This window comes from Ascaphus truei, chromosome 3, assembly GCF_040206685.1.
Source record: "Ascaphus truei isolate aAscTru1 chromosome 3, aAscTru1.hap1, whole genome shotgun sequence".
NCBI classification, from domain to species: Eukaryota; Metazoa; Chordata; class Amphibia; order Anura; family Ascaphidae; genus Ascaphus; species Ascaphus truei.
This window is the reverse complement of record NC_134485.1, coordinates 384,071,551-384,094,681: the sequence shown is the minus strand read 5'-3', so window position 1 is coordinate 384,094,681 and position 23,131 is coordinate 384,071,551. Positions and strand designations below refer to the sequence as shown.

Here is a 23,131-nt window from a genome sequence, read left to right as displayed (position 1 = left end):
TAACTACAAAGTCCAGGAATTGTGCTGTCTGTGAAGGTAAGATACCAGCATCTTACCTGAAAAGACTGCGTACTGGTTGTACTACTAAAATTACAGAGGAAAATACACATTCCCCTTTAAATTAATTTGTGGGCTGAATGAAATCCTCACTCAGGCAATCCTTTGAGAAACTAGGATCCCAGACTAATCTAAAATGGACCAGATCTCAGGTTTCGGTAGATGGTGCAGATATTATGTAGTATATTGGACTGCTAAGATCTACCAGCCTTGTCTGAAGCTGATGATGGATCCTCTTCTGATGAAGTGGAATTCCAGGAAGATCAAGGATCATTTAGAATAGAAACTATTGAGAAATTAATCGAAAGCGGATGCGAATGCGGATCACGCTAAATATTGAAGACCCCCAAGGAACAACTTGGGGTCTTAGATCAAGCATTCCTGAGTCCCAGTATGGTAACTAGATATTTTCAGGTCCAAGGAACGATTCAAGATATTAAATCAGAGTGGAAGATCAAATAGTGAGGAAAATTTAAACTAAAAGCATGTGATCAGCGCTCAAACCTATATAACTATACCTAAATATTAACTAAAATAACCAGGTGCTTAACAATAATAAAATGAATATTTAAAGTGTCCCCTATAAGGAAAAATCTAATGTGAATTCCTCACAGCCTGTTGTGGCAGGTTGGGGAATGGCTGCCTTGGGAATATAACAACCCTATCCACAAGGGCTGTATAACATACACAGAGAGATAACAAATGACACAGATATAACACAGACAATAATTCCCTGGCGCACTATCAGATAATAAACCTGACGAATCGGAGTAGTCCCATGAATCAAAAGATGGTATAAAGAAGATCCACAGTCCACAATGTCCCGTTCTTTTACACAGAATGCTGGTCTGAAAATACAAATAAAACAACCATTGCGCAGTACCCTATGGTCAGTATTCCAAGACCCCACCGTTGCTATCTACTTACTTAAAAATAGATAAGAATGGGCCTCAAAAGGTTTCTTTAAGTCCCCCCACGATTGGCTCCGACTGATTCCTGCTGCTGGTATCACGCTTTACACTTCCAGCATCAGCATCACCATACCGATTGGGAACAGAAAGGGGCACCAATAGTATAGCACTATAACATTTATTGTTAAAAAATGACAAGCATAAAATCATGCACTCACATGCGAGAATGCCCTATGCGTGTCCTACAACGTGCCGTCCGCTTCACATGGGAGGATGTCGAGGGATTGCAGGGGGAGGCTGGAGCCGGCGTGGGTCCCCGCTTCGTGGCCGCGACTCGGAGCGCCTAGTCCCTCCTCCGATGACGTTCCCCGTCAATCAACCTCCTTTCCTTCCACAGGGTCTGCACGTTGCAGCACGTTCAACAGGCTCCACCCTACGCGCGTTTCGTGACTCTGACGTCACTTCTTCAGGGGTAATTTTCAGACCAGCATTCTGTGTAAAAGAACGGGACATTGTGGACTGTGGATCTTCTTTATACCATCTTTTGATTCATGGGACTACTCCGATTCGTCAGGTTTATTATCTGATAGTGCGCCAGGGAATTATTGTCTGTGTTATATCTGTGTCATTTGTTATCTCTCAGAGTGGAAGATAATGGAAAAAGGGGGCATAACCCCAAGGCATTTTCAGAAAATGTATCCATTCCAAGAGGACTGCAGATCATGCTGTCTCCCTCCTAAGATTAATGCAGCAATTGCTCGGATAGCAAAGCACACATCCATTCCCTTAGGAGACGGTTCTTCCTTTAAAAACCCAATGGAAAACATATTGACGGTGCACTACGGATGCAATTCACTACTCTGGGCATAACAATTAAACCAGTAACCGCTATATCCAGTATAGCCAGAACAGTAAGAATCTCGGATCGGGAAGACCAGTTTGAATCAGGCACTTCCAGACAGGCACTATTACTGGACTTTTGAAGTCTAAAATATGCCATGGATTTCCAGTGCATCGCATCCATGGATGTCATGTGACCAACAGTATGATCCTGATCCACAAGAGCACTTTGGTTAAAACCATGGGCAGCAGTTACTTGTTCCAAGTCAAGATTAGTGTCTCTGCCTTATACCGGTTTCTAAATTTTTTGAGAAGCTTTGGATGACATCCTGACCAGAATTTCAGCCTCCAATGGACAGTTCTTGCTACAGCAGAGAAAATGTAATTCCTCAAGTCCAAAAAAGCCAAAATATGTTAATCAAGAGACCAGAGTCTACAGACCAGGCAAGCCTTTCAATACAAACGGAGACCAAAAAAGCAGAACTCCTGAAGTTTTAAGAACCCCATTGAGAAAATTTATACCAGTTGAGAGCAGACTGGCAGAGTTTCTCGAACCGTGGGTCCAGATGAAGACTAATGGATCCTCCAAATGATGAGTCTATTTGATACCTAAGATACCTAAGAACTATTTACAGACCAAGGTGACTTCTTTCAGAAATCCCGGCTGCCAAAAGATCAATTAATGGTCAGCCAATTAAATCAGGCTATACAAGATCTCTGGATCAACCCAGCCATTCAAAAGGTACCTCTCGAGCAGCATGGTCAAGGGTTTGACGCAATACCCTTTCTGGTCTCTAAGTCATCAGGAGGACACACAGCAGTGTTAGACCTCTAGCAGGTCAATTGCCACTTAAAAATTCATCATTTCAAGATGCAATCCATGAATGCGGTCTTGGCAGCGGTGCAGCAAGGCAATTACTTGGCATCATTCGACTTATGAGATGCGTATTTACATATACCAATTTTCCACGCTCAAAGAAAATGTCTTCACTTTTGCATTGGAGACGAGCCCCGCGATCATTTACCAAGGTAATGACGGTTATCGTGACAATGCTTCACCAAATCTGAATATTCGTCAAGGGCAGACGATTGGCTGATGAAAGCTGATTCGGAACGCCTGGCACAATTACATGTCCGGAGAACTAGAAGACCATGGGTGGATCATAAATGTAGAAAAGAGCAAGATGATTCCTGCTCAGATTCAGTTTTTTGGGGTCCTGTTCGATACTCAACAGGGAATTGTTTCCTTACCCTCAGTAGAAGTGGTCAACATTATAGGGAAAGAGTCTTCTTTCCTAAGTATAAATCGTCCCCCTCTGCTACAGTTTCTGCTCCTTATAGGACTTCTAAACTCGGTCATAGACATGGGCCGGATTCGATCTAAGACGGCTATAGGTTAATTTAATTTAAAGCGGCAGGATCAAGTTACCAACACAGCGAGACAGAATTCCACTCTTGGCTCAAACTAAAGACCCTTTACAAGGGAAAGTCTATGTCACAGGAGACCAGTACTTTTACACCGAAACCCCCGGGATCACTAGCACCAGACGGGACAAAGTTGTTGAATTAAATTAGGTTTATTCTGGCACGCCAACGGACAAAACAAAGGTGCACAAAACAAGATACAATACCAACTGGGGACCTGGGGAGTAGACTCTAGCCTCGCTAGGTGCAAGGACCTGTCTCGCTTCTCGTCCAGGATAGAGTGCTGATCACACAGCAGCCCCTCTGACATGTATCTCCAGCTGGTCACAGTCAAGATCCAAACTCCTTCACAGAATGTCTCTCAGTCTCTCTCATGCTCTGATCAGCAGCTCCCCTTATTTGGCCCTCTGTGGCTATCCTTTACATGGGATGGGCTGCTGGCTAATCAGAGCAGACCTGATTGTCCACTCTTTCCCACTCACCAAATGTCTTTAACCCCTCCATGCTCCTAGCCTTTGTCTCAATCCACATTCTCTGTAAGGACCTCGGCTGATTAAATCACAGAGTCCCCTCCATAGAAATGTACACATGCAAATCACATTACAAGTCTGCTATCTTAGAAATGAGTATGTGCAGTCACATAATCCCATTTACATTTTACAGGGCTGACTCCCAAATCACATCACAGAACAATGTTGATTCACTAAACTGGGGGATTGCATTTACGGGGAATAAAATGCTTTGACTTACATACATAATGCATTATACATTCCCTGTTCTCCCCCAGATATTAAAGTACATTTAGCCAAAATAAGCCTTAGATAGGTGGCCAAGTTACATGGATTATGGGGTAGCTAGCTGGGCTTCATTTCAGTTTTGTGATGCCAGCTACCCCTACCGTCACAGTCTGATTCCACATGCAAGGAATATACTTACCACCGATGCTAGTCTAACAGAATGGTGTGCCTTCTGCAAAAACAGATTGGTTCAAGGTGGATGGTCATCAACGGAGACCAAGTTACCCATCAACAGCCTAGAAATACGCGCAGTATTCCGCGCAATTAAAAAAATTAGTTCAGTCCTTCCACTCAGAGTTTTGTCGGACAATGTTACAGCAGTGGTTTATATTAACCGACAATGGGGCACACCTCAGAGAGGTCTCAAAGATCCTGAAATGTACAGATCAGGCAGTTCACCATTTTTCAGCAACTAACATTTCAGGAGACAAAAATATAAAGGCAGATGTCTTGAGCAGACAAACTGTCCTAGCAGCACAATGGCAGTTGTGTCCACAAATATTCATAGACATAGTATAGCGATGGTATGTATTTAAAGAAAATACACACATTATTAAGATCTGGCAAAGGATGTGTGCTCAGAACATTGGGAAATCCGCAGTTGTCAGGAAGCAGTCTGCCCATCACTCCTATGTGCAGCAGGAAGACCCAGATGGTTATATTTCCTATGCCAACCGTCTGCCCATTGTGTGTGCTATTACACAAGGAGACTTAATGGCTTCGAGAGCAAACACAAAGAGGACTTACTTTGGCTCCAGATAGCAGGATCCCAAAACCACCGTTTTCGATGCCATGCCTCTCATATACGTATTTCAGGCCACTCCGTTACTACCAATGGTAATAGCCAAAACCAGGAGAGACAAGGCAGATGCTATTCTGATACCACATCATTGACCCACATGGGCATGGTTCTCAGACCTAGTGAACCTTTCCATAGACACCCCATAGAGGCTCCTACTCTTGGCCTCCATCCCAATCCTTTATTCCTTCAGTGGAGGTTGAAAGAAGACATCTGAGAGCATTTGATACCTTACTTCACTTCAGAAAAGTAGTCATGTCCGCTATATACTACAGAATATGGAAGATATTCTTTAACTGGTGTCATCACGAGGACATTACTCCACTCCGAAAAATTCCTCAGCAAAAATTCCTCAGATCCTTCAGTTTCTATAACTAGGATTTAAAAAAGGACTCCAACCTGCCCCATTAAATGTTCAAGCTGTGAAATGCTATGTACATAGATGGTGCTATATAAAGAAAGATATACATATTAGTTTTAATAGTCAGGTCTTCATTGATGGAAATTGGAGATCCAAAAAGAGGATAGACTTAGGCCTCGGATATAGTACAGGCGCACGCGATGGAGCGCATGACGTCACGCGCACCTGTACTAGAAGCAATCCGTGGCCTGTAGGATTGCGCAACGGGGGCATGGCGGGGGCATGCCCGTAACGTCATGTGAGCGTTTCGCCCTCATTGGCTGAACCGCACACGTGACCCGTCCGTCATGTGGCAAATTCAAACAAATTTGTCTTGTGAAGTATCGGTCGCGGTCGTGCACGTGCTCTATGGCTGTGCGCATTGCCTTTTGGCATTTTTATTTTGGCGCGTAATGTCGCTGTTACTATGGACGCAGCCTTAGGATCATTAGTATAGGTAAACAAACACGGGCCCCAATTTATTGTTGTTAAAATGCCTTGCCGTGGCTTGTTAGCTTTAAAATGCTTTGCCTAAAAAAATTACTAAATGACTCTCACTTATGAAAAAAAATAGATAAGTATTTTAAGGATATGTTTTGTTGTATTGGATTTAGCACTTTATTTTTTTAAATCTTTTGTAACATATGAGGTCACAATCCCAGTAGCACTCCTTTTGATACAAATATATATATATATATATATATATATATATATATATATATATATATATATATATATATATATATATTGTTCGACAATTAATGATAACTACACGCCCGTGGCGTGTGAATTTAGGCCGCTGGCAAGTGGATTTAGGCCGCTGCTGAGTCTCTATGAATTTCACCTGCTCGCGCCAATATATATATTTTTTTAAATAAATAAGTAATTCCCCTCCTTGATTGGCCTGCCGCGAGGAAGAGGCAACCCCCCCGCCCCACCCCGCTTGCTGCCCAGGGCTGGATGACAAGGTAGGCGCTTCCCCTCCGTCCCACGCTCCTTTGGCACCCGCACGGGCAGGGTAATAGGAGAAGGGAAGCGGCCTGGGCGCGAGGGGGGGTGCGCGCGCGCACGCGTTGGAGGGGGGGCGGCACGTGGAGTTCCCGGCCACGATGCCCATCAGGGAGGTTGGTGTGGCAGTGCGGCTTTTCCCTGCTCACCACCGTTCCCTGCGCAACTAATGCCCGAATATCTGGCTGCCTGACCTCCCCCTGACCTCCCTCCTGGCTGCAGCCTGGGCGCACGCACGGCTTGCCACGTTTCCCATCGGGGAGGTTGGCGGCCGTGCGCCTGTCCGGCTGCCCCCCCCGATCCTCCCGCTGCCCCCCGATCCTCCCGCTGCCCCCCGATCCTCCCGCTGGCCCCCCCGATCCTCCCGCTGCCCCCCCCCATCCTCCCGCTGGCCCCCCCCCATCCTCCCGCTGGCCCCCAGATCGACCCGCTGCTCCCCCATCCTCTCGCTGGCCCCCCGATCCTCCCGCTGTCCCCTCGATCCTCCCGCTGGCCCCCCGATCCTCCCGCTGACACCCCGATCCTCCCGCTGGCACCTTGACCACCCGCTGGCCCCCCGATCCTCCCGCTGGCACCTTGACCCCCCCCGCTGTCCCCCCGATCCTCCCGCTGGCCCCTCGATCCTCCCGCTGGCCCACCGATCCTCCCGCAACTCCTGCCTGATCCCCTGGCATGTGGAGCAGCATGTGGAGGAGATGCAGGCCCTGGAGGAACAGGTAGGCCCCCTCCCTTCCAATGAATACAAACCCAGTCACCCACCCAGTGAGAGTGTGTCTGTGAGTGTTTGTGTGTGTGCGCGTTTGTGTGTCTGTGAGTGTGGGTGTGTGTGTCTGAGTGTTTGTGTGTCTGTGAGTGAGTGTGGGTGAGTATGTCTGTGTGTGTGTTTGTGTGTGTGTGGGTGTCTGTGAGTGTGTGTGTCTATGTGTGAGTGTCTATGTGTGAGTGTCTGTGTGTGAGTGTCTGTGTGTGTCTGTGAGAGTGTGTCTGTGAGTGTGTGTCTGTGAGTGTGTGTCTGTTTGTGTGGATGTGTGTGTGTGTGTGTGTCTGTCTGTGTGTGTCTGTCTGTCTGTGTGTGCGAGTGTCGTCTGTGAGTCATCTGAGTGTTTGTGTCTGAGTGTTTGTGTGAGTCTGTGAGTGAGTGTCTGTGAGTGTGTGTGAGAGAGTCTGTGAGTGTTTGTGTGTGAGTGTGTGAGTGTCTGTGTGTGTGTGTCTGTGAGTGTGGGTGGGTGTGTCTGTGAGTGTGGGTGTGTGTGTGTGTTTGTGTGTGTTTGTCTGTGAGTGTCTGTGTGTGTCTGTCTGTCTGTGAGTGTAGTCTGTGAGTGTCGTCTGTGAGTGTGTGTGTCTGTGTTTGTGTCTTAGTGTTTGTGTGAGTCTGTGAGTGTGTGTGAGAGAGTCTGTGAGTGTTTATGTGTGTGTCTGTGAGTGTGTGTCTGTGAGTGTGTCACCCTCTCCCTGTGGCACCCTCTCCCTGTGGCACCCTCTCCCTGTGGCACCCTCTCCCTGTGGCACCCTCTCCCTGTGGCACCCTCTCCCTGTGGCACCCTCTCCCTGTGGCACCCTCTCCCTGTGGCACCCTCTCCCTTTGTCACCCTCTCCCTGTGTCACCCTTTCCCTGTCGCTCTATCCCTGTGTCACCCTCTCCCTGTCGCCCTCACCCTCTCCCTGTCGCACTCTCTCTGTCTTTGTCTATCAATCTCTCTGTGTCTCTCAATCTCTCTGTGTCTCTCAATCTCTCTGTGTCTCTCAATCTCTCTGTGTCTCTCAATCTCTCTTTGTCTCTCATTGTCTCTCTCTTTCTCGGTGTGTCTCTCTCTTTCTCGGTGTGTCTCTCTCTTTCTCGGTGTGTCTCTCTCTTTCTCGGTGTGTCTCTCTCTTTCTCGGTGTGTCTCTCTCTTTCTCGGTGTGTCTCTCTCTTTCTCGGTGTGTGTCTCTCTTTCTCGGTGTGTCTCTTTCTCGGTGTGTCTCTCTCTTTCTCGGTGTGTCTCTCTCTTTCTCGGTGTGTCTCTCTCTTTCTCGGTGTGTCTCTCTCTTTCTCGGTGTGTCTCTTTCTTTCTCGGTGTATCTCTTTCTTTCTCGGTGTGTCTCTCTCTTTCTCGGTGTGTCTCTCTTTCTCTCTGTGTCTCTCTCTTTCTCTCTGTGTCTCTCTCTTTCTCTCTGTGTCTCTCTCTTTCTCTCTGTGTCTCTCTCTTTCTCTCTGTGTCTCTCTCTTTCTCTCTGTGTCTCTCTCTTTCTCTCTGTGTCTCTCTCTTTCTCTCTGTGTCTCTCTCTTTCTCTCTGTGTCTCTCTCTTTCTCTCTGTGTCTCTCTCTCTCTCTCTCTCTCTCACTGTGTCTCTCTCTCTCTGTCTCTCTCTCTCTCTCTCTCTCTCTCTGTGTGTGTCTCTCTCTCTCTCTCTCTCTCTCTGTCTCTCTCTCTGTGTGTGCTGCTCTGTGTGTGTGTGAGTGTGTGTGTCTTTCTCTCTCTCTCACCCACTGTCTCTCTCTCACACTCTGGATATCTTATTTACCCTATATATCTTAACTGCCCTATACTACACCGAAATAACCTATACTGCTCTCTTCCAGATCTGACTCAAGCATCACATGGAAGACATCGGAACCCCCCCTAACCCAGAAGACAGGTAGGGAACACATCCCCTCCAATGTATATGTACACACAACTAATTGTAGTATAATGTAATACAATAAATACATTTATGTCAAAAATAAATGTTGTTCTGACTAGGAATTTATTAAATGTGTTTTATTTTAAAGCGTGGCTGGGGGCGGGGCTAGGGGCGGGGTTAGGGGCGAGTAGATTTTTTGGTTGGGCTAGTAGATTTTTGGGTGATTTGTCGAACAATATATATATATATATATTAGTGTGTGGTGGGTTTGGGTTGTGAGACTGTAGGGTCTGTGTGCGTTTAAAGATATCTCTACACTTAAAATTATGGGCCTGGAACACGTTGCGCCTCTTCCACCAGGGGATGATAAGTTTGGGCTTTAATATTGACGAGGCATATTGCATTTTCAAACTAAATACTCTAGCACCCCATGGATTTAATGAGAACTTAGATACTAGTACCAATGTATTATTTGAGCTTGCCATTTATCAAATGTGCTGTATTCTTCCTGTGTGTTACGTGTATTTCTCCATAGCTCTCTGTTCCCTATATATTATACATGTGGTTAATTCACAGATTTTCAATCTTTGTTCATATGGATTATCCGATTAGGGTCAACAATAGTAATATCAGTATATATAATTTAGTATACATACATTAATACTACTTTCTAGTTTTAAGAATTAACTCTTTGATACACTTTTATACAGTTTATTTTTTCTTGTAATTAGGCTTATTGTGCATTAATACAATTAATGGGGAATATCAAATTTAGACACTGAATATTTATTGTCTTGGTGTATGTTTTTATTGGTTTGTGCTGGTCTATTATCCTCATTGTGACAGATGTTTCTATTTGTTTTTTTTTTTTATAATTCTGTCATCTGTATCAGCGGATGCTTTATGTTAATAATAACTTTATTTCATGTAGCGTCTTCCTCCCAATGGGACTCAAAGTGCTTCATAATTACAGTATATTTTACAGCACATAGGATTTTTACAGACATAGTCCTTGTGCAGATGAGTTTACAATCTGATTTTGGTGCCTGAGGCACAGGAGATCAAGTGACTTGCCCACGGTCACAAGAAGACTTTCTAAATATTGTGTGGCCTGGTATAGCGAAGTCCTAATTTTCATTGTACCATGACCCTGTAATAGCTACAATATCAAGTCATCCGCTGTCATTATTGTAGTTAGTTCTGGGATTTTATTTCCCAAACTGCACATTGCCCTAAGGATTTTGTTACTGCTTTTTCTAATCCTAGGAGACACTGTGGGCCAGAGTTATTAAATGGTGCTAAGCAGTTTATCTATTACCACAAGCAATCTTGTCAAGTCCCACTCCACAGACTTGTTTCTTCAGGACTTTGGATAGTTGAAGATCAGGAATACTTTTACATGGTGGTTCATTTTGACATTATATTGCAATTTTAACCTTTACCTTGGGTACATACTGTATTCACGATAGGGATTATTCATTTATAGCATGACAATATAGTTGCCTAAAGAGTTGTTTTTCAATGCTACAATATTTTTAGACTGTGAAAAAACAGCCACCTGCAATAAGGATTCTGTATCCTCCAAGATAGTTTATTAAATTGGAATGACAACATCCAAGAAAGCATTGCTTTACAAATGGCATTGAGATGAAAGCCTTCTTTGTTAAAAAATAAATAAAAATAAATATATATATATATATATATTTTCTGCTGCTGCTTGCATTTAAAACTATACAAGCCAAGTAACCTTTTGCTTCCAGTATTACATTACTGTGAAGATTTGCAATGCGCCTCTTTCATCGTTTACAATGCCTCTCAGTGGGCTTGACATACGGATGTTTTGATGTGACAATCTTTGTAGTAAAAAGATATTGCTTGTAATGGTGGTGTCTTATACATCTGGAGTATGCACATTGTATCTTGAAGTGGCAGCAGCAGCAGTACCTGTTTATCCTGCAGAAAGACTGGGATACTGCACTCACCTTTTTAATGAGATTTCTCTCTGGGGAACGAATAAAGTACACAACCTTTATTTGTTGACAGTTTTTGTTAGTCCATTGATTCTCTATGGTGACTTTGTATAGTTTGAAAGCCTTTTAATTTGGCAGAGTACATTTCCCCAAACAGCAGATGTGTGTAGGTTCTTTAGTACATGTGAGATATATATGTGTATATACACACACACCTATATATGAAGAAAAAAAGAGCGCACAACCACTCATAGTGTAGTAGATATAAAATGTATATTGGCAGTATAAAAAAAAGGTAAGTATTGCACGTACAAAAAATACAATGATTATGCGCATATAACAATATCACTCAGCCTGTCCTCAGTGCGTTCCACGGTCCACTGATCTGCAGCTGAATCAGCCGCACAATTTGGGGAATCAGGCGTAACAGCCAGCAGGAAAATGTCTTCCGTTCATCAAAGTTCCATGGGTAGACATTGGAAACAGTACTTGGCGCTTGTGCACCTGAGTGATGTCAGCTTTACCCTATGGATAACTCAATGTGATAGATTCACTGGCTGAATAAGTCCTCAGCTGAGTAATCAGTGTTGGTATACATTCCCAGGATACTCGAGCTGTAATGGGACAAGCATTGCCAGTGTGTACTTACAAACGCTAAAATAGTGAAGCAGAAAAAGAATTCCTACGCATTTCATGGCGAAGCCTCATGCCACTTCATCAGGGAAAAAACAAATAACTCAACACCTCCATCATATATCCCCACTAGCTCCATCTGATTGGAGTCATCAACAATAAGCAGTGACCAATCAGCTGTATGTCTTAGGCCTGGGACGTAGTGCCCCAAACAGTGCGGAGGCGCGCTGAGGCTCTGCTTTCCCTGGCCTTACACAGCTCGCCGACAGGGGCGGGCCAGTGACGTCACGGAGCTGACCGCTCACGTGACCGGTCCTGCGCCAAATTTCAAAACTGTCAGACACACACTTACGCAAGCGTGCGCGAGCCCCTGCTAAAGCTGCTCTCATTGCGGCTCAGTTTCGAGCAGCAGCACGCCTCAGCACGGGTCAGCACATAAGCGCTGACCATGCCCGAGGCCTTACAAATCATAGGCTGGTGAAGGGAGACAGGGTGGTGTGCTCTAAGAACAAACAACAGATCACATCTGTTTAATAAAAATAAAAATAAAAAATAAATAAAAATAACGCAACCATATTGTGTCTGTACAAATTATTTCATGAACCTTTAAATAGACAACACAATAACAAATTAAAAACATTAGCAGCTATATACACGATCACATGTGCGAGTGGTTACAAATAGATCACATAATTTTGTTAATGAAACTACTGGCTACAAAGAACCTGTGTTGTTACATACTAGAGAAACAACTTTATAGATTAGCAGGATATAGTTGCTATGTAATCATAAAGACTCCTGTGGCTCCTTCAAATACTGGGACCACATTGAATCATATATAGACATATATACAGTATAGGGATCAAAGTCGGTATTCTGAAGTGATTGAAACAGATATCTTGTCAGTGGCCAATAGAACACTAGCAAAAAAAAAAGGTAAATTAGGAATAGTAGAATAGGAGCCTAGTGGTGAAATCTACTCCCTGCTACTAACCTAAAGCTGAAGCATAATTAAGAATCAAATCGATAGAGCCGCTTTAATAGTCCAAATAAACTCATGAGGCACCAACACTTAAGGGGCCACTGTTAGTGACATTTGACTAGAATCAAAACCATAATGTACCGTATTCTTACTAGTGATTGGAACCTACGCCCAAACCATACAGAGTAAAATAAACAGGAAACAATTATATCTTTGAAGCAGTATGTAGGGGACTCAGATACCTTTTAGTATAGGGAAACTATATCTATATCCTCATTTAGTCTGTCAGGGATTAGTGTTCTTAATTTAAATATAAAAAAGCTCTCACGTTTTGAGAGGGTTTTTTACCCTATTGCCACCTCTTCTATCAACTGGTACCATTTTAATACCCTTATAGCGCAATAGGGAAGGATCTTTATTGTGATGGTTTTTAAAATGGTGGATACAGCAAAGATATTTCATTTATACAGGTTGACAAAATGTATTTTCATAATAAAGTAATCATTTATGTTTACTGTGACGGTAGGGGCAATGTGCATCTTCTAGATAAAGGCAAAGCACAGCCATTGCCCTATCGTCTGGTTCGATATACAGGGTAGCCCTGTGTATTCATCCTATTGTGGCTTATCTAGCTAAGTATTTATATGTAAAATGATTGTACTGTGTATTCTTGCTGAACTATTGGTGTTGATTTATAACTGTGCTCTGGCCATGCTAGACTGGTAGTACCCTTACTCTGCCTGCACGACCAGGGTCCCACGAGGATGTTGTGGACAATGGAGGGTGGGGATGTCTGGGAGCCGTTGGTCTGATTAACAGGACCATTGTCTACTCGGACAGAGAGGCGCCTATCTCATCAAGAGATAGCGAGCTTGGCTTGGGAACAGGAGGCGTTGGTGCTGTTCCCATTGGCTGGTTAGTAATTCCCGCCTTCTTTGCCTCGGCGTCTACGTCACGTCTCCAGTCCCGATTGACCAACACAGACAAGCCTCGTCTTGTAATTGGCTCACCACCTAGCATCCATGTGGTGATTGGTCGCTGCCCCATTCTCTATGTTTGGTTATGGAGATGGGACAGCTATAAGATTAGCAGACAATTTCAGTATTGTGGGTTTTGCTGACCCTGTTGTACGGATCAACTAAGTGCATTCTCTGAGGGTATGATGGAGCGATAATAATAATAATAGCATGTTCTTGTATAGCGCTGCTAGTTGTACGCAGCGCTTTACAGAGACATTTTGCAGGCTGAGGTCCCTGCCCCGTGGAGCTTATAATCTATTTTTTTTGCACCTGAGGCACAGGGAGATAAAGTGATTTGCCCAAGGTCACAAGGAGCCGACACCGGGAATTGAACCAGGCTCCCCTGCTTCAAACTCTGACTGGCACAGTGTCTTTACTCACTGAGCCACTCCTCCGAAATCAAGGCTATGTGCTCCATTAGAGTGAGAAATGTAAACTTATTGCTCCAGGAATTGCAGCCAGCTATACTTCCGGACTTTAAGCTTTTGTTACCATGGCAACGTAGCGTTATTTGACCCCGCGCGGCCATTTTAACTGGAGCTGCAAGGGGAAAAGTGCAACTTGAAGATGAAGACAGAGAATGCCGCACCACACTGCCGTAGGTAATGTATGAATGCCACTAAAGTTTAGATTTTCAACCGGGGTTCCGTGGCCGCCGGGGGGGGGGGGGGGGAAGACCCGGCAGCTTTCCTAGGCGGCACCCCACACAGCAGTTACCCGGTGGGTCACTGCTATCTTTCTTCTCTCTTTGCCTGCTCCTGTCGGCACGCGTTCTCGCACGGAGGGAGGTGGACACCTTCCAAGAGCTTCACTCCTGAACGGGTCCAAACAGGAGGTGGGAATGCGTGTGTGTGGTGGGGGGGGGGGGGGAGTGTGTATGTGGGGGGTGTAAGTGGGAGAGTGTGAGGGGGAAGAGAGAGACGGCGACAAGGAGGGGGGGGAGCGGAGAAATGGGGCGAGGGTTGGGGTTCCCCTGAATTTCAAAATCGAATTCTGGGGTTCTCTAACCAAATAAAGGTTGACAACCACTGCACTAAACCCTCCAGTAATGGGAAATGCCTTTAGTACCTACTTGCATATACCACCACAGCAACACAAAACCCAACAGAACAATACACCTAGTTACACACTATTTCAGCAGCTCAGAGAACACAGGGTCTGTAGAGGGAAATCATTCCCGGTCCCCCTCCTGCTGTACCGTGGATCATTCACCAGGGAACAGATTCCACGTCTGTTATAGATAAACATTTCTCAACTGCCGCAGGGGGAGAGAACCGCAGGAGAACAGGGCAGTAGAGCAGCGCAGCAGAAAAGGGCAGGGGGCAGCGTAGTAGGGCAGGGCAGAAGAGCAGGGGTCAGGGTAGAAGGGCAGGTGGGCAGAGCAGAAGAGAAAACACAATGACATCATATGAAAGGATTGTGAAGGAAGTGGAAAAGTTAAATGTGTTTGCTGATTTATATGCGTTTTCAACCTTTGAGAATGTACATTTATAGCGAGATATTGAGAACTTGCCCAGGGGGCGGGGCCTAGGTACAAGTAGCTTTTTTTTGGTCGGGCGAGTAGCTTTTTTGGTTATTTGTCAAGCCGTGTGTGTGTGTAAATATATATATATATATATATATATATATATATATATATATATATTAGTGTGTGTGTATTATTATGTATATATTCGTTTTTGATTATATATAATTTAGTGTTGCAGGAGTTACCATGAGACATCAATTTGTTACATATCTTTTCACGTTATGTGTTTTCTTTTGCATATGCTACTGACAAGTAAGTAGTACTGTAAGGCACAATCTTGTATGACGTAGGGGTCACTCCATATGAAAACAAATTGTTGCATGACCATCAACAATTTGGTCCAAGTTTTTTAATTAATAGGTATTGCAGAGTAACATTCAAATTCAAACTAATTATTTTTTGGTCATGTCGTTTGTGACCGGGCTATCCATATTTTTAGAAAAATGCACTTACGGCAAAAAAAAGCGCACTTAGACATTTCTCTATTATTTATATAATTTGCTGTTTCATGTTATATATCATTTTAAAGGTCTTTTGTTGCACTATGTACTGCATCATAAGTTATTACTGGGACTGCTAACAGATGGCAGTAATTAAATTCCGACATTTTCATAAAAAAAATTATTTTCAATGCCTGGAGTGAGTGATATTTACATGTTTCTGACCAATTACTCTTTAAGTATAAAAGAAGGCTGTAGTACTAGTCCCAGACATGGAAAATGTTCCATCTTAATTTTGCAAAATGTTTCTTTTCATGACCTAATATGCCCATGTCTGAGAGGGCATACAGCATTCATATTTTCTCTCTCTGATGCCTGTGTAAGCACCTATTGACCCATAAAGTTTCATCTTTGTACTCTAAATGGTTCATTTTCTACATTTAGACTGTATTTGTGCTTAGGGCTGCGGCCAGCAGGGAGTGAACGCGCCGGCACTTGTACACGGTGACATCACGTGCTCTGCTAGGCGATGTATGGTCAGCTAGTTGCGTCAAAGGGGGGGGGGGGTGTCGGGGTGCGCAGCCATGACATCACGGAGCTGGTTCGCCCTCATTAGGTGAAATGCTCATGTGAGGCGCCAGCGAGCGGCATATTCAAATTTGCTTGCCTCTGCAAAAAGCTAAACGCCGTGCAAGCGCTCGCTCACGCTGGCCACACACATTGCAGCTATGTTTTTCATCGCAGCCAGCGCAAGTGCCTCGTCCATGGTGGCGCTGAGCAGACGGGCGCGCTCATGCTGGCCACGATGAAACACATTGCTGCAATGTGTGTGGCCAGCGTGAGCGAGCACATGCGCATGCTCGGCGCTTAGCTGCTTGCCGACGCAAGCAAATTTGAATCTGCCGCTCGCTCGTCACGTGAGCGGTTCGCCCAATGAGGGCGAATCAGCCCCGTGATGTCTTGGCCGCTCCCCCCGTGCGCGCACCTTGCCGGACACAAATCGCCCTGTTGAGTGGGAGCGCATTACTTTATCGTGCTTGAGCACCAGCGCGCTCGCTCCCTGCCTAGCCGCAGCCTAAGGCAGCAACCCTGCTTTAAATTTTTTTTTATATATAGTTCTAGGATTGAAGCGGGGAGTCTCCAGAGCTGATGTGTATTAATTTCTCTTCTTCTACTTACCATAGGCCGCACACACAGCCTTCTCCTCCATACCCTCCTCCATTATACAATATCTCATCCAGGGTGGGAACTCTATTCAGGCTCGCACCCATACGTTCGGGCCATAGTTTATTCCCTCGTCCTCCAAGTTGCACCAAACACCCAATCGTCTCAATCCACTCCCGGCTCCATTCCTCTACTTACTGTGGGTCTCACACAATTGCAATAGGGAATTCTGCTCCTCTTGATAATCCTTGTTCAATTGACTCAAAATTCTCTTTCAGAAGAGATTAATTAAGCATAGAGTTAGACAGATCAATAGTTAAGTGAGCTGTAAATTTATAAAACTCTACGGAGCATAGCAGTAAGATTATTAAAGTGGGTATTCGGAGTAAAAATGGACTGGCTAATGAATTGAGCAGAAAATGTTCTTGTGAATGCAGTATTTACTTACTGTAAGTACAGTATTGCGTATAATCTGTAAACTAAAAAGAAAAACTGATTAATCTAATATCAAAACATGCCCTTATAGTTCCCACATTCTAACTTCATTGCAATGATTTCAGTTTTGTGTTAAGCTTACTAAATTCTCAGTAGTAATCTATACTAGATCATTTAGAAAGCGTTTTGGGAACAAGATTTATTACCTGAGAATCAGCCATGATGCTATTGGCAGGTGCTTTCATAAGAACCCATTCAGTGATTTATTTTTTCCTCTTTGAAACAGTCTTAAGGGGTCGAAGTATCAAGGCCCTTATCCATAAACGTCTGTTATGCCAGTTGCAAAACTTGGGCAAAGTCAGTGCAAAAACAACACCACATTTATCAAATAAAGGGACTCCTAGTTAAAGCAATTAGAAATTTTCCTTTGATTAATCTGGTGCAATACCTTTGGATAGTGCCCCCCCTTGCATCGGCGGGGAGGTGTGCCTCCTAACCAGGGGGCTGGCATCATCCTCGTTGGCCCGCCCCCCACACCTCCCTCCCTTACCCAGGGAATGGGTTTTCCTGGGGCCTACATAAGCTGTTCACTGCCCGCCAGACTGCACCTAAGTTGTGGCTAGACCAACATTCCCTACAATCAATGCATGCCACGGATGGTTTCCTGCATGCAGCCGGTAAGCTAACATTGAGCTGCTTGGCTTTCATATTTCGTGGAGCAACGGCAAACCGTTTTTTCCCTCTGCTACAGGGAATGTTAGTCTGTCTACATCTGTATTCACCTTCTATAGAAGCATATGCACAGACATTTAGACTGTTTTCTCTGACTATTCCATGGATATTTGGAGACTAGATGGCTAAAACGATTCTTTATCCCTAAAGGCAGAAGTCTAGTTTTAAGCATTTTCCTTGCTTACATTTATTATTAGAAGCTGCAATCCATTTTGCTATTCTTTATGTTTACTAATTTTTATATTTGTCACTTTCCTAAAATTGGGCTTATTCAGAATTTCTTTTAGTACAGTATGTTACCGATCAGAGTACTCAGAGAAATGTTTATTTTATTTTTTGATTGGGGAAGGCTTTAGTAAGACTGGGGCAATCTTGTGCTTCGGGACTCGCCACGGTCAGGCAAGTAAAGTAAAAAACAAACAAAAAAACAAAAAAAAAATATATATAAATGTAAATACAACTGGATGCTCATCTGCATGTCTTAGGCAGGTCTGCAACTCCGCCTTTCACCATTATCACTCAGCACACAGCACTTCCACTGCAGCAAGGGATTCTGGGAAATGACATGCAAATGAGCACACAGTGCTACTTTTTGCTTTAAAAACCATTTTTAACATGGTTCCCTATAGGCTTAAGCTTGCTGCATGGTCACAGCTTTGAGCACAGCCAAGGTTAAGGTGCATAGCCAGAAAACCGACCCACAGACAGCTGTTTCGACCTTAAAGCTGCAGTTCAGTCAATATCCTGCATGTGTGGTTTTTTTTAATAAATCAGTTCTGTAGTAAGAAAAAATACTTTTAGCATTTTCTGTTTTTAAAAAAACAACTTTGAAAGACCAATTTTTTGTATACTATTTTAACAGCCATTTGCTAAGGCACTGCCCCTTCATGTCCTGTCACAAGCTCTGGCACACCCCTTTGTCAGCCCTGCCCTCCCTCTAGCACATGTCAGTGCAGGAGTGCTCATGAATATTCATGAGCTTCCACTGACTGACAGAAGCAAATAAAAACATATGCCAGCTCTAATTATGTCACCAAATTTCGCCTATCAATACATGGAGAACGAATTGACCTGCAGCTATACAGTTCTTTAGGTAATTAGAGATTGCACACATGAAATTATTGACGTAAAAAAATAAATTAAAAAAAAAAAGACTGAACTGCAGCTTTAATGGGTCTCATCAGTGTGGGGTTGATTAACTGGCTATGCAAAGAAGCTAAAGGATGGGGGTTACCATACTGAGTTAAGTTATGGTGAGTAAAAAAAGTATATATATATATATATATATATATATATATATATATATATATATATATATATATATATTGCACTTCTTGACATAGTTATTCAACTAATGTATATCAACTACATTACTGATCTCTTCAGCACAATAGAGAGTTCATACATAATTAATAATTCTGATACAGTATAGCACTGAAATTATTCACTATGATGAACATAGTGGGAGTTACAGGTGCAATGAATCTCTGTAACTGTTTGAGGCTCCCAATGGCACAGCTAGATAAAGTAATTTATTTACAATCACTGGGAGCTTGCACTAAACCTTCAGCTAGATTCTTCTGTTTCAAAGGCCAAGTACTTTACCACAAGGTCACATCTTCTTCTTTAAATTGAATGATGTTATATATTTAGCTGGTTAATTTAAATAGGTGTTTGCCATTTTACAGGTAGTGGTTCAACTGAAGAGTTCTTCCGCATCATGAATCGTCAGTTCACAGAGAGAGAGTGGGGCTCAATTAAGAGTATGAACAATGACAGGACTCGACTGGATATGTTCTATAGGCACTGGGTAAGTCATTGTCTTTACGTTAATTAAGTAATTTGCAGTATGTACACAAATATACACATACATGGAGAGTAAGTAGGCTATTTTACAGCATTTTAGCCCATTGCTTTCATGGGTGCGTAAAAATCTTTACATACCAATGCATTATAGTTTAAAGAAAAAAGAGTCTGAGCATATACTCGTAACATCCTTAAAATTTTTGAAAATGAACATTTGATCAATTTTACCATTTTTGTTCAACACATGGCATGCTTAAAAATGTTCATATATAAGATCTGTTTCTGTGTTCCATGGAATTCTTGAATGTTAGCAATATACTGTACAGTATATTGTAGAAATCTTTTTTTTTCCTTATTAACTAAATAGAACGGATGTCCAGCCTGGGGCCCAAGGGCCACATGCAGCCCTTCAGTGCTTCCTGGCGACCCCTGAATGGGGAAAAAATGAAAAACAGGGGCTCTGACTGCAGACAGTGCAGAGAGACCATTGAGACATGGAAGAGGAAAAGACAGAGCGCCCGCTAGCCAGCTCCTCTACTGAGGGCCTGTGGAGCACTGACCCCTGGTGGGTTCCCAAGCATCACAGGGTACAGTAAACACACTGTCTGCTGAGAGCTCCATGTGGTGCTGGCTATGGAGACTGGAGAGCAAGTTAGGGACAATCACCCCACTGCCATTCTTGTCCCCCCCCAACTGTTCCCATAACCCCCACTGCCCTATCCTCCATGTCACCCCCTCTCCCCATGTGTCACCCCCTCCCCCCTCCCCATTTTTTCACCCTCTCTGCCCCCCCTCCCATTTGTCATCTCCTCTTCCCCCCCCCCTCCCATTCCCCCCCCCCCCCCATTTGTCACCCCCCTCCCCCACTTGTACTCTGTGTCAGGTTATACTTTGTGTCGGTGTGTAGTGCCGTCAGGTTATGTCCTGTGTCAGGGTATTGTGCCGCTGGCTACATACTCTGTGTATAGTGCGGTCAAGTTATACTTTGCACTATACACTCATACAGAGTGGAACCAGATGGCACTACACATCGACGACACTACACACTTACACAGTGCATAACCTGACGCAGGGGCGTAGCTATAGCCCGGGCAAAGCCATGGGGCCCACACTCTTGGGGGGCCCGCTCTCTCTCTCTTCTCCCTGTAGAGGCAGGCAGGGGGAGATGGTATGCGGCTGTGGGCCACGGCAAACAGAAGGCGGTAGAGGAATCGGCAAGGCATGGGGAGGACGGCAAGGGAGGAGGGCCCTCTAGCAGTCTGGCCCGGAAGTCTTTATAATCTCCGGTGTCTGCTGCCACAGCTCCTCTGCCGTCTGCTCTTCTGATCATCTTCTCCCGCCAAAGGTAGGCATGGAAGGGAGAGCTGAGGGGAAGAGAGAGACAGAGTTTACAGAGAGAGCTAGCTAGCTGGTGAGGATGGGGAGGAGGAGCTGATGAGGAGGGAGAGCTGGTGATGGGAAACTGATGATGAGGGGGAGGAGAGCTGGTGAGGGGGAGCTGATGAGGATGAGGGAGGGGGAAAGCTGGTCAGGGGGAGCGGATGAGGCAGGGTGAGAGCTGGTGAGGGGGAGCTGATGAAAATTAGGGAGGGGGAGAGCTGTATTGTAGTGTATGTCTTTATTTATATAGTGCCATTAATGTACATAGCGCTTCACAGTAGTAATACATGTGGTAATCAAATAAATAACAGATAATATAAATAACAGATCATGGGAATAAGTGCTTTAGACATAAAAGTAACATTAAGGAAGAGGAGTCCCTGCCCCGAGGAGCTTACAGTCTAATTGGTAGGTAGGGAGAACGTACAGAGACAGTAGGAGGGAGTTCTGGTAAGTGCGTCTGCAGGGGGCCAAGCTTTATGTATCGTGTTCAGAATATCCACAGTGCTATTCATATGCTTCTTTAAGCAAGTGTGTCTTAAGGTGGGTCTTAAAGGGGAGCTGATGAGGGTGGGGGGGAGCTAATGAGGGAGGGGGCAGAGCTGGTGAGGGGGGGGGGCAGAGCTGGTGAGGGGGAGCTGATGATGATGTGGGGAGAACTGATGAGGATGAGGAAGGGGAGAGCTGGTGAGGGGGGAACTGATGATGAGAAGGGGGAGAGCTGGTGAGGGGGAGCTGATGTGGACAGCTTGTGCGGGGTAGCTGATGAGGATGAGGGGGGGAGAGCTTGTGAGGGGAGCTGATGAGGAGAGATAGGGAGGGGGAACTGATGAGTAGGGGGAGAGCTAGGAGGGGGAGCTGAGGAGGAGGGGAGAGAGCTGTTGAGGGGAGCTGCTGAGGATGGGGGGAGAGCTTGTGAGGGGAGCTGATGAGGATGAGGGGAGAGCAGGTGAGGGGGAGATGATGAGGGGGGGAGAGCTCATGCGGGGTAGCTGATGAGGGGGGAGCTTGTGAGAGGAGCTGATGAGGAGGGGGAGAGCTAGGGAGGGGTAGCTGATGAGGGGGAGAGCTAGGGAGGGGGAGCTGATGAGGAGGGGAAGAGCTAGGGAGGGGGAGCTGATGAGGAGGGAGGAGAGCTGGTGAGAGCGAGCTGATGAGGAGGGGAGAGCTGGTGAATGGGAGCTGATGCTGATGAGGGGGAGAGCTGCTGAGGGGGAGCTGATGAGGGAGGGGAGAGCTAGAGAGAGGGAGCTGAGGAGAATGAGGGAGGGGGAGCTGATGAGGAGGAGGGAGAGCTGGTGAGCGGAGCTGATGAGGAGAGGGGTGGTTGGTGAGAGGGAGCTGATGAGGGGGGAGAGGTGGTGTGGGGGTGCTGATGATGAGGGGGGTGAGCTGGTGATTTTATTTCCTATTGTGGCCCTTTGACAATAAGACAGCTACATTCTGGCTCCAACTCCCAGTCAGGTTGGCCACCCCTGAAATAGAAAAAGGAAAATTGTGAAATATTTTTAGTCATTGTTTCCTTCAAAATTCCTAATCAAACAGAGACGAGGAACGATGAAAGAGAGCTTTAGCAATACAATTTGTCTCCGTATATAAAAATAGATGACACTCTTTAATAAGTACTGTACATTTCACTTAAAAAGAAAACACACACACGACTATTGCGTGCCAGAAGAATCTTTTTTGTGTGTTGTTTTTAAAGGTTTTAATTTTACAGAAGGTTGAATAAATAAGGAAAGATGCATAAACCGTGTGTGTGTGTGTGTGTGTGTGTGTGAAGTTATATAGGAAAACTTAAAACTTGTATATGTGTGAAATCAGAGATTAGTTTAGATTAAGATTATCATATATTAGCATTTTATGCAAACATGATATGGCCCCATAGAAGGTTACTTAGGTTAGAAGGCTAAACTGAGCTTCTAGAAATCACTTTGCTTGTCTAAAGGGTTTGATTAGCATTCCCTGCAGATCCTCAAATTGGTACTTTATGTACAGTTTGATTTCCAGGAAGCAAAAAGAATCGAGTCCTGATCTAAAGGAGCATTAGTGTTATGAATAATATTGAGAGAGAAAAAACATAACCCAGAACTTTTTTTGTAATCTCTTTCCATATGCAGTAGAACATAATCAGCTGATGTCTGAAGGGTGTTTATATTTAAAACAAGAATTGGAAATACCAGTCTTGTTTGCTAAATAAC

At 44.5% G+C, this 23,131-nt stretch overlaps 1 protein-coding gene across 6 annotated transcripts in view; it reads left to right on the top strand.

Annotated features, from left to right (window-relative positions):
• Positions 1 to 23,131, top strand: part of AASDHPPT (aminoadipate-semialdehyde dehydrogenase-phosphopantetheinyl transferase) — a 95,157-nt gene that overhangs the window by 38,930 nt on the left and 33,096 nt on the right. For 3 of the 6 annotated variants that reach the window (XM_075592379.1, XM_075592382.1, XM_075592378.1), the window contains one exon: positions 19,415 to 19,554. In XM_075592379.1, coding sequence (XP_075448494.1) covers positions 19,415 to 19,554 — 140 coding nt within the window. The remainder of the gene's footprint in view (positions 1 to 19,414; positions 19,555 to 23,131) is intronic. The other 3 variants (XM_075592383.1, XM_075592381.1, XM_075592380.1) reach the window with 1 other exon arrangement.